This window comes from Brachionichthys hirsutus, chromosome 15, assembly GCF_040956055.1.
Source record: "Brachionichthys hirsutus isolate HB-005 chromosome 15, CSIRO-AGI_Bhir_v1, whole genome shotgun sequence".
NCBI lineage: Eukaryota > Metazoa > Chordata > Actinopteri > Lophiiformes > Brachionichthyidae > Brachionichthys > Brachionichthys hirsutus.
This window is the reverse complement of record NC_090911.1, coordinates 4338790-4355916: the sequence shown is the minus strand read 5'-3', so window position 1 is coordinate 4355916 and position 17127 is coordinate 4338790. Positions and strand designations below refer to the sequence as shown.

General features: G+C 41.9%; 1 protein-coding gene across 1 annotated transcript in view; it reads left to right on the top strand.

The window, feature by feature from the left end:
* The window catches only part of LOC137904537 (receptor-type tyrosine-protein phosphatase mu-like), a 139814-nt gene that overhangs the window by 18330 nt on the left and 104357 nt on the right, over positions 1 to 17127 (top strand). The window contains exon 2 of the mRNA XM_068748730.1: positions 14912 to 15034. Within this exon, the coding sequence (XP_068604831.1) occupies positions 14912 to 15034 (123 nt within the window). The remainder of the gene's footprint in view (positions 1 to 14911; positions 15035 to 17127) is intronic.

Below are 17127 nucleotides of genomic sequence, written 5' to 3'. Positions count from 1 at the left end.
GCCCGTAGCCGGCTGGCATAGGCTCCAGCAACACAAGGCGGATAAACGGCTGTAGACGAAACGATGGAATTCGTCTGTCAGAAAATTGATGGACGGACTTCTCGTGAAGCATTTCCCATTTTCCGTCCTGCAGAGGCGATGTGATTCCGTTACGAGTTAGGAACCGCTGTGCGCTAGGAACGCCCCTCAAGACAGCTCTGGTCAAAAGCCATTGGTGTTCGTTCCATTACAGGGAGTTCTAAGTGCTTGTGTTGTGTTCTCAGCCAGTAATTAGCGACAGCACCGCAACCCCCAGTAGCACAATCACATCTGGGGCTGCTGCTTTCCTGCACATCCGCTAGCAGTAATGAATGAACTCCAGGTTAATGAAATGTGTGCATGAAATGGAAGACGCTTTCAGAAAAGTTTGCACATCTGATTCATTAAGAGCCAAAAGACACAAGGCACCACCCACGAAAAAGGGATCCGGCGCTAAATGTACCACTTGCCTTGCAACTTCTGCCTTAGTTAGTACAAAAATAAAGATTTGCAAACGTAGGAATGAGGTGCAGCTTGCGAATTTGCACAAGATGGATAACACATTTGCGCTTTATGTTTTTAGAAATACAGTTGAATGTTCGTCTTCTCCTTGCATGTGAGAAACCGCTTTGGTGCCAGCCATCATCATCATCATTATCATCATCATCATATTCCGATTTGTTGAGGAAAAGCTTTGCGTTTTGTTTGTGGATGCATGTGGATTATCCCAAGTGGCTACGTGTTAAAAGTTTCCAAAGTTTGTACTTCACAGAATCACGTTTGCAGTTGAATACGTGCAGTTTTAATTGTGAGCGATGCAAATTGAGACGCTTCTCATGTCAGCGGCCTTTTTATTGGTACCTGTGGTGGCAGGTCAGCAGGACAGATGGTCACAGTTTCCCACTTAAACATCTGAATATCCATTCTCTGAGTTTGGCTGACCATATTTTGTGTGATAAATTATGTACTTTCTCAGTTTAATCTCGCCATACGGGGAGTGGGCCTCGCTAAGTTTGCTGAAAGAGTTTATTTGGTAAATAACTTCCGGGTGTCTTTCCACTCTCCATCTGAAAAGCCTGAATCCTTGTTCAGATAAAATTCCCTCACAAATAGGAACACGGAAATGTATGAATGTGCGAAGCTTTCTCGTCACTCTGTGTTTACTCAGCCCATCTGACGATTACCACTGCTGATACCTATGAGAGGTAAATAGCAGCCGCGCCATCTGTGCCGCTCTGCTGCTGCTTCTTCTGTGCGTGACTCCCCGAACCAGCCGATCAGAACGGTAAAGCGATGCGGACCAGCTTCCGAGCTGCGTTGAATCGGATAGATGCAAAGCAACAGGCGACGTAAGCTGATATACAGATGCTAATAAATCTAAGGGGGAATAAAAATAGGATTACATTTCCCGTCAGGATCTGTGCTGTGGTCAGTTTGTGCCGCTCATTACATTTCTGTCACAGAACTAAGTAACAGATTGCCTGGAAAAAACAACAACTAATTACAGAGCAATCGCTGAGAAAAGCAGAAAGTCATCAACAACACTTGCAGCTGCTCTGACAGTATTTCTAGAGTCATAACTGAGGCATCTAAGAAATATGAAATGTGGAGAAGGATTCTCATTGTAAACACACACAAAAACAAAACAATTAAATGTTCTTTTTTGTGCACATCTCCATCAGAAACACGAAAAAGCGTCTGTTTATCACTCAGCAGACAGAATGTTGTTTCCTCCAGATGTTTAGAAGTGTCTGAGGATAACACATTTGTGTAACAGTAAAAAGATTTCCAGGTAACATTTTACTCTGTGACTTTAAAGCAACCATCATCAACTGTCTGCCAACCTGTCTGTCTTTCTGTCAGTCAGTCTGTCTAGTCCAGGGGTGGCCAAACGTTTTGACTCGCGGGCCACAATGGGTTCTAAAATTTGGGGGGCGGACCAGGAATTGTGTGAACTAATATCAATGACATGTAAAAGCCATTACATGAAAGGGTTTGGCCTTTTACAGGTAGCAAATCATGAATATGCAAGGCTCATTGTACAAATTACAGGGAAAAGGTCAAATGAATGAGATTTAATTATGATACAATGCTATTTAATTCTATAATTTGCAGAAATTCGGCGAGCCGGATTAAAAAGCCCAACGTATATGGCCTGCGGGCCGTAGTTTGCCGATGATGCCTGATCTAGTCGATATTGACATTCATCTATACCGGTATCTATTACTGACTTTTATGCTTCCTTGGCGAAGCTCCATTGTTGTGGTTGATTCTCCCGTAGCCCTGAAGCGAGGTGCATTTTTTGAGATTGAGGAACCTCCGGCCCCCCCGGCTCCCAGCCCCCCAGCTTCTCACCTCTGCCTGTCCTCTGTCTCCAGCTCTCCCACTAATCTCACATTTGCCTGGAGGTACTTTTGTATTTCGTGGTTCAGTTCGGTTTGTTGATTTCTTTCTTTTTTTTCTTTCTCTCTCCTGGATTAACATCGTTTGATGTAAACTTAACTTAACTTGGCATTACAAAAGGAGGGAGACGTAATTAGCTTAATTTAAAACGAAACTTTTATAGTTGTTATAATAGATCCTCCCATGTTCCATTCATTATTCACATATTTTTCTTCTATAGCAGCTTCTGTCTTTTTCATCTATGATCTACTGGTCACATTCCTGACAGCCACGGTCCCTGCAGCAGGATTTGCACGCCGTCCCCATTGACGTCTGTGACATTTCGGAAACCATGTCAGAAGAGCCGAAACATGGCGGCGAGCGCGGCATTGTTGGGTGTGAAAGGCGGCTTTGGCGGCTCTCCTTGTTTTATGATTGATTTAGCTCTTCTGGCCAAACCGGTATCGGCTGAACAGCCGGTGGGACGGTCAGGCAGAGCAAGCAGGTCAAAAATGATGCTTGACTCGTTGAGACGTTTTCACGACCTTGTGTTCGTCCAGATTAGATCACTGTTTAGGCAGACCTGAGGGATGAGATTGACAAATTGACGGATGCCAATATTTTTAGAAATGATCCTCCTCGAGGTAAACTCAAACTCTTATTTGGCAGTGCTAACAATTGTTGAGTAAAGTTGCTGTTTTGGACCATAAATGTTTACGGTATAAAGTGACTGGTGACTAAAACATAAATTCTTGCACTTCTTTAATTGAGGACTTGAATTGATTTGACTGCAGATATTGTTTTTTGAAGCTGTATGCAGCACAAGGAGTCGTGTGTAATTACGGATACTGAGTCCTACTGTGTTTTTATTCACAGTGTTCTTCGCATGCTGACCAGGAACTGTGTTCGTCACATTAAAGCGAAGGAATAGAAATGTCACAGACATATTGACTTGCGCTTTGAAAGCCCGTGCTGCTTTCATCACTTGCAGACTTACTGTTTTTACAGTTCTTACAGTTTTTTTTTATATATACTGAAGGTAAGTTTTGATTAATAAAAGATTTCAAAATGCAGGAGCAGTGGCCATCCCCAGAACCAAACCACACACACACACGATGTGTATTTTTTAAGACTCTGTGGTTCTACTTTTAAAATTAGCCTTAAACTGCCAAACCATTGCTTTCCATTTCGTTAAAGGGAATTAACACTTACATGCCATTAGACTATTTTTGCTTTTTCAGGCTTTTTAAAGCTCAGATTGACCACTCTGACCTGCCAAGTCAGCGCTCTGGGAAACAGGTTTTACTCATCTTAGCCTGGACTGCACGTAATATTTACAGAATTCCTACAGATTAATGTCATTTTAAAGAGAACATTTTGAAGAGAACATTACTTCAACAATTAATCTAGGATCAGACTCTGGCGTGAAAACAGTGATTTTCTGTTGATGGATGAATTGATTTAATGGCTGATCTTCTGGTGCTATACTAATTATTTTGCAGAGAAAAATCCATATTTGAGAACATCTTTATTGAGGATTGATTCAATTAACTTTATTGCTGCCATCCTTCGAGATCTTTATTTTTTTTTTACACTAAATCAATTTAATAATTTCACTTTTCACTTTTTTCTCTCGACTAAATCTGCCCTCTCCATTTTCAATCCGCTTGTCTGTCGTACTAGAATGGGCTTGCACTATTATACTCTTATTGAAAAGTGGAACAAGAGATCAGAAAGGTGTTGTTTGCTTTAGAAGTTAGTGGGTTCAGGACTTGTGCCTGTGATCATTGACCTGAAGGATGCAGCGACTGGATCGGACTATTCTTGTGCAGGGAAAACAACAGGAGATCCCAACAATTGGAGGACCAAAGACTTATGGAGTGTCATCCTGCAGGAGCTGCACTGCAGTGGAGGCTCTACTCTCCGTGGAGTGTTAGGATTTAACAGTGCATTTAAATAAAAAATATAGGCCTTAAGCCGTAATACAATAATTGAATTGAATAATTAATAATATCAGTGGCGGCTGGGAATTCCTTAGTTTCCTTGGCATAGTCAAACCTTTTGACTGAACTGATAGCAAACCAGTTAAAGATTCTGGCTTGTCCCGTTGTGTTCCGTCAGTCACCGCATAGAGATGATCTGTACATGCATTGTTGTACCAAAAGTGGGTTAGCTCCACTGGGCCATGAAGATGGGGATTTAATATTAAAACAGATGTTACTTAGTTTCAAATCAGTGTGAGCTAGTGCACAATTTTCTTAATCCACACATGCTATTAACTGGAAACTGTGATTAAGCAATGCATGAAAGCAGCCGTAACGATTTCTGTGCACAGAGAGCTAGAGTTTAATCACATTTCACCTGGGGTGCGAGGGGGGGGGGGGTCTCCCCTCCTCAGTAACTTGCATCCTGTAAAGGTACCTGTTGGTTATATCCATCTGCTAACTAAAAATGGTCTCCTACTGTATGCCACGGCAAATCAACGTTCTCCACTTCACCCTGTCCTTTGCATCGTCCTCCCCGACACCAGCCACTCTCATGTCCTCCCTCACTACGTCCATGTATCTTCTCCTGGGTTGACCTCTAGCCCTGTTCCATGGCAGTTCCATCCTCAGCATCCTTCTACCGATATAGTTCCTGTCTCTCCTATGGACATCTCTCCAAAATGTCTAACCCTCACTGTCCCTCTTATTGTCTAACAAAAAAAAAACACACACACACACAACAACAACGACAACAAAAGCAAGGCTCTAGCAAGACAATGGGATTTTCTTTCAGCTAATAAAAGCCTGATATTGAACAGGGTTTGGATGAATGGCGTTACCAATGGTTGGATGAAGTTGTAAATATCAGATATTTGACATCAGAAAATTAAATGGCACCATTTTAATCTGTTTTCTTGTGATTCCAGCCTTTCTGCAACTCCTACGCTAACCAAGTACAACCTCATAGTAAACAGACAAACGTGAGCGCTGTGGTTTCATTTGATATCCTCGTATGGAGGACAAATAACTGTAGTTACAAACCAATGACACCTGACAGGAAATGAACCTAACATGAAATACAGGGGAATATTTTGCTGTCTGTTTTTGTAATTGCTTTAGGCCAAATTCACGTGACTGGCAGGACCGCATTACAATAACACATTGTTATCGTCTTAAAATTGTATTTCTGCAAGCTCTGACACTTAGTCAAACAAGGCAAGACTAGATTCTCACCTTTTCGCCCTTGCTTTGAGGCCTGAGCGTTCCAGTCTGCAGACCTTCCTGTTGCCAAGCACAACAAGAGCTCAGTGCATGCAGTACATTTGAAACAGGGACACATGCCTTCCACTTCCACCCCCCCCCCCTGACCCTGGAGAATTAAGAATGGCCACAGGCCTTTTTCTTTTAGTTAGCTGAATGATGGGGCTTCGGCACAGAAACAAAGGGTCTGAATGTGTTTGAAGTGTGCAGGTGAAGACCCCAAGACAGTACTTTGAATAATCTTCCACTGGGATTGAAATCTCAGCCACACCTGTCAAATCGATGCTCGGATCCCCACAGTAGCCTTTTACCTGGGCTGGGATTCACCATATTTCATTTGGTGATAATTCTGCCTGAACGCTCCGACTTTTCCTTGTGGCCTAGATTTTCCCTTCTCAAGAGGAATTGATTCAACTTTGAACAATTCCCTCCTTCAATCAATTGTTTCAATTCTGGAAAACCAACAAAGCATGCTATCGCCGCTCTTGTTTATTCCATGATCAAACACAGTCTTTCTCTTCTCTGGATGAGTGCTCCCTTTTGGCTAATTTCTGGCATTGTTACTTGCATGTTTGACAAATTAGACTCTGGGAAAGTCGGAGAAAATGGTGGGAAGGGGGCCGCTAATACTGACATAAGCATTTCATCCCGCTCTTCAGACAGAATCCAAAGCTTTGTTGACTTAGCAGGTTTTCGGAGGATTGAAGGGTTTCGGTCTGAAGGGTCATCTACTGTGGGATGAAAATATTGCTTTGTTCTATTGAAGTGAGCTGAAGGTGCTGCTTAGCATGGAGAACAGGCTCAACACTTTCTCCCCTCTCTCTTTCAGAGTTCCCAGTCCAGGTGCGGATCTATTCCTCCTGGAAACCTGCATCGATTTCATTGATCGATTGGCTCAGGCCCATCGGCTCATCCGATCAGAGTCAAATGTGTGTACATGCAGGAGGACATTTTAATTTCCAGTCTAAGAGTATCAAGCTGCTCCTGTGTTGTCAATCAATGTAAAGGGTTAATTCCCCCTTCAAACCGTCTTCAGGTGTTGATTCTGCAGCACAGGGGGCTTCAGCCAGGCCACAGAGTGGGAGCCTTCTTTTTTAATTGTTTCTATTGATTATGTTTTGCAGTCACAAATCTTTGTATTTTACTCAGGTTTTCTTCAACTCACTGGTCAAATTGCATCATCCCCAAGGTGCCATTTAACTTTAATGGAGTGATTCATACTCAGCCACCATATCACTTGGGGCATTTTGAACACAGAGATACGGGAAGTCTAACACGCCTTCTTCACTATGCTATTCTCCGTGTCAACAGGCATTAAGCGGAATAGGAAGCAACCTTCTTTTCTCTCCTCCTCTGGAGGGCAGAGGCACTGAGACAGGCAGCGCTCTGTGGATAGAATGCTGGGAATAACAGGAGGAAAGCCATTGTTAGCTGGCCTTTCTGCTTTCAAGTCGTATTCAGAATGTGCCTCAGCACAGCAGGTGTTCGTCTTCAGAGATTGATTAAATCTGATCTTCAATATTTGGAAGTTCTCCTGCTTTTTTTTTTTTTGTGTAAATGAACTATATTATTTGGCCTTTTCCTCCCTGGTAGGTCCTGACAAGCTGCTATTTTAAATGGGCATCCGCTCAGAGAAACATTTGCATATTTTTCTTTTTTTTTGTGTGTTATCACCACGGGACGCTTTCTGTGGAGCCTGACCCGAAGTCTTCTTTTTTATTGCTTTGAGAAAAATGACAATAAGAATCCTCCTTGTCTCTGAGTTACATTCCATATTCATCTTAATTGGTGCCCGGAAGGTTGCGCAGAGAGGAGATGGATTTGAAGTCATTTACTAGAAGTTCTTGACAGGCGCAGTGGAAGAGAACGTCAAGCCCCGTTCTGGCGTTCATAGCTTGAAAATCATCTGTCAAAATTTATCTATCTAAGGAGAAGGCTGCCTGTCATCTTCGACGTACATATAACCCTGCACACGGGCGGATTTGATCAGAAACTGTGTTGTGCCCCTGATGCACAGCACATTCATCAAGTTGATCTATAACTGAAAAACGTGCCTTAAAAAAGACAAAGAGGTTGTTTTATAACGAGATGATTTTGAGCCACATACATATTGCCAAAGCGTTTCTGAATGATGGATTGTCCACAGTAGTTTAAATCTAAATATTAATAACTTCATATATCATCAGACACATTATAGTCTTGATCAGGCTGTGTACTTTGTGCCCTGATTTTGTTCCGTCATACTGGATGTGATTGGTTGGCTTTGTTTAGCCAAACGCTTGCAAGTGCATGTCTGAGCTCAATCCGGCAGATTATCCGTGGAAATCTCCAGTGCAGCTTCTTTATTTCCCTGCCAATAAATGTGGTGAACAGCAAGATGTGATTGATAATGATATTAAGATTGATTGTCTAAATCCCATTCCACACTTCAAAAGTCCCCAAATGGATATATATATATATATATATATATACATGCAATTCAGCGCAGAGATAGGACTTGGCAGGAGCTGCCAATAGAGAAGTGAAACACGGCTGGAGTGAAAAGGCCTATCAGTCCCTAAGGGGCTTAGCTGCAGGATTCTGGAGCTCTAAACTGCTAGTGGTGGAGGGAGATTGTCGACATTGGTTTTAAATTACCCACGATTGCCTTTTGGTTTCGGTCTGCGGGGATGCCGGCAGACAAGATGTTTGTTAAAACATGTGCAGACATCGAGGCAGATTGGGGCAAAGAGCAGACCTGCGATTTCTTAGCCAGTCAGAGCAGGTTGGAAGGTTGCTAATTGCAGAATTGGCAGAGAGGCTCAGGAGGTCTTCCAACAATGATATCTGCCACAGAGCTTGAGGAAGTGGTTGTACTGGAAAAGGACTCATTTTCTCCTGGGAGGGTATTCTCTCTCATGCCATATAGTAGATGACTCTATTGTCTATTGTGTACCGCCTCTCGCCCATGGCAAGTTGGGATGGGCTTGCTATGGGCGAGAGGCGGGGATCGGGGCACACCTCGGACGCTGGCCCACACAAAGCCAGACAAGCATCCACACACACACACACACCTACGGACAATTTTTGAAGTCATCCTAAATTGCACGTTATTGGAGGCGAGAGGAAACCGAAGAACACGGAGAGGACATACAAACCCGGCACAGACAGGATTCGAACCCGGTACCTTTTTGGTGTGAGGCGTCAACGCTAACCACTACGCCACTGTTGCTCCATCATAGTCATCACTTATTAGAAAATCACTAATAATGATTAAAGGGGACATATTATATTAAAAAAAAATCACTCTTCCCATGTTTGTACACTAATATTTTGGTGGTTTCAGGTCATTACCGACCCAAAAGCTACTAAATTAAACCATGCAGTCAATCCTGCATAGTTCTGTAATCAAGTATTGAAACATGTCTGGCAGCACTCGTCCCCAACGGGGGGACGTTCACAAGATGTGCGTGCACTCTCCCCTTGTCTGTGCTCCGCACGTTCACGCTCTACCTGTGGCTCGTGCAAGAAGAACAGAGTAAATAAAGTTTCTTTTTGGTGGCAATGTTCTGGCGAAAATCTGCAAAAACGTTTTATTGTGTACTAAAAAAGTCACCTCGCCGGTTACCATGGCAGCGTGTTGCTGCACACGTGCCTGCTATGGATTTAGTTTAGGTTTCATTTTCAGAGCCGTTTATGACAGACAGACAGCAGAAAAGAGGGACGCTGTCCTGCAGCATCTGATTTTGACCAAAGACTGGCACAGATATTTAATATAAGTGTTTGGGAACTGCGTTAACTTGTGGAGAAACGGTATAAAATGGGCCCTTTTAGTAGCGAGCTGTTCTCATGTAGGGGTTTGTGTGAGGATGGCAGATTTATCATTTTAATACGTTATTATCTGTGGAACTGGTTCCGATTGGGAATGATGGCTCTCCATCCCACACCTACTAAGGCCATGATCCTCAGTCGTTAAAGCGTGGCTTGCCCTCTCCAGGTCAGGGATGAATTGCGGAGGAGTGGAGGAGTTCAAGTGTATCTTGTGGTCTTGTTTGGGACTGAGGAAAGAGCGTAGCGGAGGACTGATGGATGGGGGCAGCATGTGCAGTAATGTGGATGTGTGGTCTGTTGTGGTCAAAAGGAAGCTAAGTGAGGTGAAGCTCTCAATTTAATGGTCAATTCCTGTTCCTACCATCACATACATGAGCTTCGGATAGTGACCAAAAGAGCAAGAAAGGCAGCTGCTATAGGGGCTGAAATCTGCTTCACCCACGAGGTGGCTGGGCAGATAGGGTGAAGAGCTCGGTCATTCTGGAGCGGCTCTGTGTGGAGCCGCTGCTTTTTCACATCAAGAGGAATCCGGTGAGGTGATTCAGGCATTTGATCAGGATGTCTCCGCACTCCTCCCCAGGGGAGGTATAGCAGGTATGTCCCACTGGGAGGAGACCCCAATGTAGACCCAGGACATGGTGGAGGGATTGTATTACTCAACTGGTTAGGCAAAGCATTGGTGTATCCTCAGAAGAGCCGCAGGATCTGGTTAGGGAGCGCCAGGTTTGAGAATCTCCCCTGAGACTGCTGCCTCTGTGACCTGGATCCGAATAAGCAGAAGGCAATGGATAAATAGTCTAATTTAAAGAAAGAATACAATATGCTATTATATAGAGTAAAGCCTGCCATTGAATACATTCTGCCAGGTCTCTGCATATCATGTCAAAATCACAAAATTTTGAAGTTCACAATTTTGGAAATAGGCCTATTGAATTTATTGCAGAGGAATTCCTGGAATCTCCTTGGGCAACCTCGTGGAGATCAAGTGACTCCAGGAAGTCTCTGCATCCAGCACCCATTAGACATTTGTGCCTGGATTTTGATATGAATTTAAAAAAAAACATAATCAGTGGGGGGATTAACGACTGAATAATATGTTCATTTAGCAAATACAACATTGATATGAATTAGTTAGTTTAGTAGACATAGTGAATAGAGGATTGGACACCCTGGCTTTTATGCTAAGCTAACTGGCTTCTGCCCAAGGGCCACTGAATAAAGAGATATGACAGAGTTGTCAATTTTCTCATTCAGCTCCCTGTCGGAACCCAAACAGCAAAAGAAAAAATTACAAAAACAAAATTGCCTTAATCAGATCAGATGAATATGATGATCGTTTAAATTTGAATAATATCAAAACCAAAAATTAGTTAAGATGGAATCTAACAGAGCAAAAAAACAACCAAGAAGAATACAAAAAAAGGAAAATCATTTGCAATCTCGATAAAGATATGTACATTATTCACTGTAAGTATAATAAGAATAGCCAAAATACTGCAAGAAATAAACACTAAATTAGAAAGAAAACACTGTAATACAAGTGAAATTATCTGTCAGTGCAACCAGATAATGTTGTTTGTTGGTGACTCAGGACATAAATTGTTTAGAAATAAATTCTAGTGAATGAGTTTTGAAACAAGATAATTAATTTCATGTTGCTAGATCTATAAATACTGTACAGAAAAATGTACTGTGTTCTGAACATAGTAATTCCCACATTCAATCAGCAGGCAGAACACACACACACACACACAGAGCTTTTAATGCCCTAAGTTTACTTTTGTTACAGGTGCAATAACAAAGGACCTTTTAAGTCTGACTTGAAAATCTTTAGGAGAAATTGGCTCCAGCATTGAGGGCTGAGGTATTGATCCTGGCCTCTGGCTGAGTCCGGGAAAAGATGGATAGATTTCTTTGAACTGCACTCTGCGTGAGAATATAAAAAGCGTTGTGTGTTCTCTCCGGACTAAGTTGTTTCATGGCATATCTCGGGCCACCTTTTTGCCTTCGACATGCATGCATCGCTTGAAAGGGGAATGCTGACAGGGTGGAGCACAGTCATCTGTCGTCTCGGGCTATACCCCGCACCTCACTGATGCTTTTATTGAAAGTTAAATCTTCTTCAGAGAGTTGGCAGCCCCTCGTTGGGATATCTATTTCAGCAGCTGTCAAGGCTGATTATATGCGAGTTGTGCCACATGCTGGCAGCGATATAAACCTCCTACAGAGAGAAAGACTGTTATGATACCATTGATTGATACTTTCATCTGCATGCATGTATACAATCTCTTGACTCAGAAGCAGCTGTTTGTATTGATGGTGTATGCAATTGATAATTAATTTTGCCTTTGATTTATGGCGCTCGCGGTGCCGAAGTCACAAATTCAGGATGGCTAATGGTAAAGCGCCATTTGTGTGGAACATCATCATGTAATGCTTACGTCACGACAGCGCAGTTCTGCAGCAGATCAGCAACAAGGTTGCATTGTGGGTGAATTTCCCAATACTCAGGTTGGATATTAAGAGCCCCATGTAACAATCAAAGCTATGCTAATTGATTTCTTGCTTTTTCACATCCTAATTATTATATAAATTCAATTATAAAATAATTAAAATGATTGTTAAACTAAATAGACAGATTTCTTCAAAATGAATGCAGGTGGTCAGTCAGAAAACATCAAGATGCTATAAGCAGAAAGTTGTGTGTGTCAGGGCGCAGAAATGCAGAAACTTAGAAATTTAAACAATCTGAGATAAGAGAGACAATAACCAGAACGCTAAACGCTGCTTTAAAGACAGTTAACCATCTCACTCAAACCTTAGCGCTCATGTTAACGATTTATTACTTTGAATTGTTTTTTTTTAAACCTTTATAAGGAACTAAATCTGGATCTGCTGTTAAATAATTGCTGAAATTCCCCCTCTACTCCAAAACACCCAATTACCAAGAATGCACTGCACTCCACATCAATGTCCTCACTTTGAATATCAAAGCACCAATAAGAATCTGCTCTCTGGGTTTGTTTCAGCCCCAGCATGCTGTGCGAGGGACGTGGGCTGCACGGTGCAAAGGATCCTGGAACTATCGAGTCAAAATATTGATTCGCTGCAGCCATACCCATGTCAATGTTCTCCAAACTACATTTTGGCAACACAAACATTCATATTTATCGAGATAAAAAAAGTTGATAGAACATACTCTTTTCAGCGCTGCTGTTGTTCACAGAGCAGCTCCAGGAAAACAGTACCGCAGTGGACAGCCGAAGAGTCGTTGCTCGCTGAAATACAATTATTTGATTTCTGATGAGAGGTGACATTTCTTCTAATAACCACAAGTCCAGTTGATTATTTTTATTTTTATTTTTTTGCTCTTCTTGATTTTCCTCAACCTGGATGACAGAGAACCTACATAGTCATTGTGAATGAGCCAATTTACCAATACTGTAATCGGTGACTTCTCCTTTAATCCTGCCATGTTTGTGACAACATGATGCTCTTTTAATTTGCTTTTTTCTTCCCCCTGCGCTGAATTTCTTTCACAAACCACATCTGTGTTTATTTTCCTTTGGAACATGTGTCCAGGCGTATCGTTTTTTTGTAATTATCCTCCGGCGAAAATTGCTAAAAATATATATTTTTTATTGTGTGCTGAAATTTTGCCTCACGATTACCATGGTAGTGTGGATGCACGCGTGCTCGCTATGAACGTACTTTTGCTTCCGGGTTTAGAGCATTTCTGGCAGAGCTGTTTGAGACAGAAATGCTGCCCTGCAGCATCTGTTTGCTATTTTGACCAAAGAGTCACATATATTTCATATAAGTGCCTGAGAACTGCGTTAACTTGTGGAAAAAGGGTAGAATATGTCCCCTTTAAGGACAAGCAAGAAAAGTGTCCGCACACATTTTACAAAGCCAGCGATTGGTCACTCGTGGATCTTGACTCACATGCTGCATGGTTGTGGTTGGATGAGGAGTGGCCATCCTATATAGACAGCGTGATGCAAATGTTAATGGAGAATAAAATGATCCTGTGATCATTGGGGGGGGGGGGGGAGGGGTTCTCTCCAGGTTCTCCGGCTTCCTCCCACCTCCCAAAAAACATTCATCTTAGGAGAACTGGTCACACCAAAATTGATGGATGATTAGAATCAGTCAACATTATTTTAATTATTTACTTTAGTTATTGTCACCCTTGCTTCTCCCTGAGGGTCAACGCATAGCAGCAAGTCAGCTGACAGGCGAGCGGTCTGCGGGGGGGTTCCAATGCTGGCTTATAGGTTTGGTGATGTGACACAGATATTGCAGTGAATGAAAGTATACATACATGCATACATACATATGATGTAATTACTCAATTTTCTATGTCCACCCCCTCAAAAAGCAAACAAAGCAGCACATTTATCATTAGCAGCTGCTGTATTGATGCAGATATTAATTATCCAGTGTTCTCCTCATTGGGCTATTCATTTGCACATGTACTGTAAATGTCAGCAGAGCGATAAATGGGAAAACAAAAGCCCCAGCTCATAGCCTTTATGCAGCAGAATGTCAGAGAGAGCTTGTACGAGATGAGCTATTGGTTTTGGCCTGGCATAGATTCTGGCTCACAGGACATTCCCAGAGGCAATAGAATTTGTTTAGAAACATATCAGCGATGTGCAAGCAAATATTTTCAGATTAGACATTTGAATTAATTTCTGGCAAGTGGCAGGGCAATACACTCCAAGTTCGTTATCAACAGACAACAAATGTAATCATGTGTTTGAGGATGCGTAATATCATTTTCATTATCTGTTTTCTGCAAACAACCACCCACTGTGTAAGAGCCACCTTTACACTTCATGCCTTCTATCCCGAGGATTTTTTTTCCAGAACGTGATTGTGACTCTGTGTTTTTTCTGCAAATCTATGAGTAGATTGCAACACACTTTTTTTTATAGGAAGGCTGGGGGGGGGGGGGGGGGGATTATTCCTCCTCGAGGAATAAAGGGCCACGTTTATTAATCGTTCACATGCCAGCCCTGGTTGAAGCCTGGCCCTAATGGGTGCCTGCTGTCATCATTTTGCAAGCAACTTGTAAAAAGGATTAGAGTGCCTCTGTGGAAAAAGAGTGCATGAGCGGCAAAGTTCTGTGGCTGACAAGGAAAATCAATCAATTTATCTCTGATGGTGGTGCAGTTGTGGAACATAATGCGTAACGATGATGGAGTTTGGACATTTCCTACTTGTCAATGTAAAATTGGACTGCCTTGTCACTAATGATGGTAATGTATGTTGTGTCTCGCCCACTGCAGTAATCCTTCACTTTGTCTCACTTAAATGCCTCTCATTGTCTGGCATACTGCATTATGAATACACAGGGGGGGGGAGGGGTATTTAATTTATACATTCATTCATTTGAGCAGCAAGTTAATGGAAAATGGTATGACCATATACATTTCTTCCTTTTGTCGCAGGCGATTGTAGCTTTGAGAAGCCGCTGGCAGCATGTGGATACAGCCAAGGTAGAGATGATGACCTTGACTGGGAGCAGGCCAGTGCCAGAGGGAAGCCTTCATCCGATCCCTGGATGCCCTCAGGTAAGGACAGTAACACCAGCTTGTTGAGAAATTATTAAATCATCTCCTCATGGAGAATACACAAGTACAAGGTAACAAGGAATAATACTATCTATATATGGTTGCAATAATGAGGTTGGGTGTCCTTGAAAATAAAGAACGTTGGTTGGATCAAGAAAATATAGGAAAACTATGTGTAAAAGTTTTTCTTTTTTTTATTACGGATGTAAATACTAACACAAATTACTCAAAATACCAACTTTGAGCTCGATGTATTCCTGTAACTGCAGCTTAGATTTGAACCAATCAGTTTGAATGCAGGTAACAGTTGCTGCGTTTACGTGCACAACATGTCTTTAATCCGACCAGAGTTCGGATTAAAATTGTGATCGGATGCACTGTGTTCATGGACGCTGAAAATATTGATCCGTATGTGATCATGCATCACACTTTCAATCGTAATAAATTATTTTGACATGTGCAATTTTACCAAATATACCAGAAATAGTAGAAGAAGAAGAAGCCGTAGCGGCTTCCGTTGTAAACAAAACATCGCTCCGCCCTTTTCTGCTTTTTCAAAAATTAAATATATTTATAACTAATTACAACAAAACTTTGTTCTTGGGGTGGGTTTGGGTCAGATGAGAACACATAATAATTTCAACGTGCATCATGTCTTTATTTTTTAGAACCTTCCTTTCCAGTTTCAGATTGTGAGGTCTTTAAAACATCTTTTTTTTTTTTATTCAGAAAATCATCCAAACATTTTCACATAGAATGACACAAACACATGGAATTGATATCCTTGGATGTGTTTTTACCGTGTGATACAGCTCCTGATAATAATCCAGAAAAGACGACATGGACAAGATTTATTTCTGAAGTTTAATGTAGTTACGTGTGAAAACAAAGTGCTATATTGACTTTTTAAAACACTTTTCCCATTGGACTTGTTTCTATTATATGAAATAGACGAGCATGTTGTATGGTTCAGCCTTCATAGGGGTGTACAATTTACTGCCATTCTACTTATGATTGGGATTTGTTAAGTCAGCTTCTTTCCAAATGAGTGTCCGTTACAGAGCATCACCCGGACAGTCGCATGAACTGAAACAAAAGTGACATTCGATATGAAAATGGCCAGATCCATTTTAATTAAAGCGCATTCTGTCGGCCACATATTAAAATTCATTAGAATGCCTTCCCTGCACTTTGTGTCTGTCACACACAATTTACCTCTTTAATGCTCCATTGATTGCTTTTCCTTTGATTTGAATTGCAGAGATGCTTCTGCAAAAGGCACCTAAGGAATTAGACAAATGTTTTCATGTTACAACAAAGGTAGCGTTGCAAACTAATGGATATTGTTTTCCTCCCCTGATCTGATGCCTAATCTCACAAAGGCTGCATCACAGCCCCCCCGAGTGACAGAGAGGGAATTAATTAGCAGGCCCTCACTAATTCTAAGCAGCCAGTGCCCAGACCTGTTTGCGTGTCCATCAGGATGATGTGTCTTGAATCGCCCCAGAGAAATTGCTTTCCACGGAGGTCGAAATATCACAACTGATTAATACTGGGAAACGTGGAGGCTGAGCAACGGTTATAGTAAATTCTAAAAAAGCCTTGACCTACAAATGAACATTTAGCACATGGTCTAAATTGAACATATCTGATTAAAATCCCGTGTCTGGTTGAGCGGCGTCTCTGAGTGTGCTTCCTGGTCGGAGTACTCTTCAGATAGCCTGGTTGTGTCTTGAAATGTGTGTATAATTATCTCAGTGTGAGCACTCAGCCTGCCATGCAAAATTGTAATCTCTCCTCTTTAACTGCATTGAAAGAGATGTAAAATGTGGCATTCTTGACGCCTGAAATTGTTTTAGAGATACTGGAGAAGGGGTTGGCGGGTAGAAATGCATTTATGTGAACGCCTCAGTGGTGGAAAAGCTATCCCACTCTGATTGCTGTCTCACTCTTAACCTGCACTTGTGAATCTCCACAAAACGACCTTATCATCCTCACAGATACTCACCGTACAGATTGTGCTGAACAGAAGGGACACTTTTAAAGAGGTTGTAGACAGTTTCTGCCCAAATAGATCCTAGAGTTAATGTGTG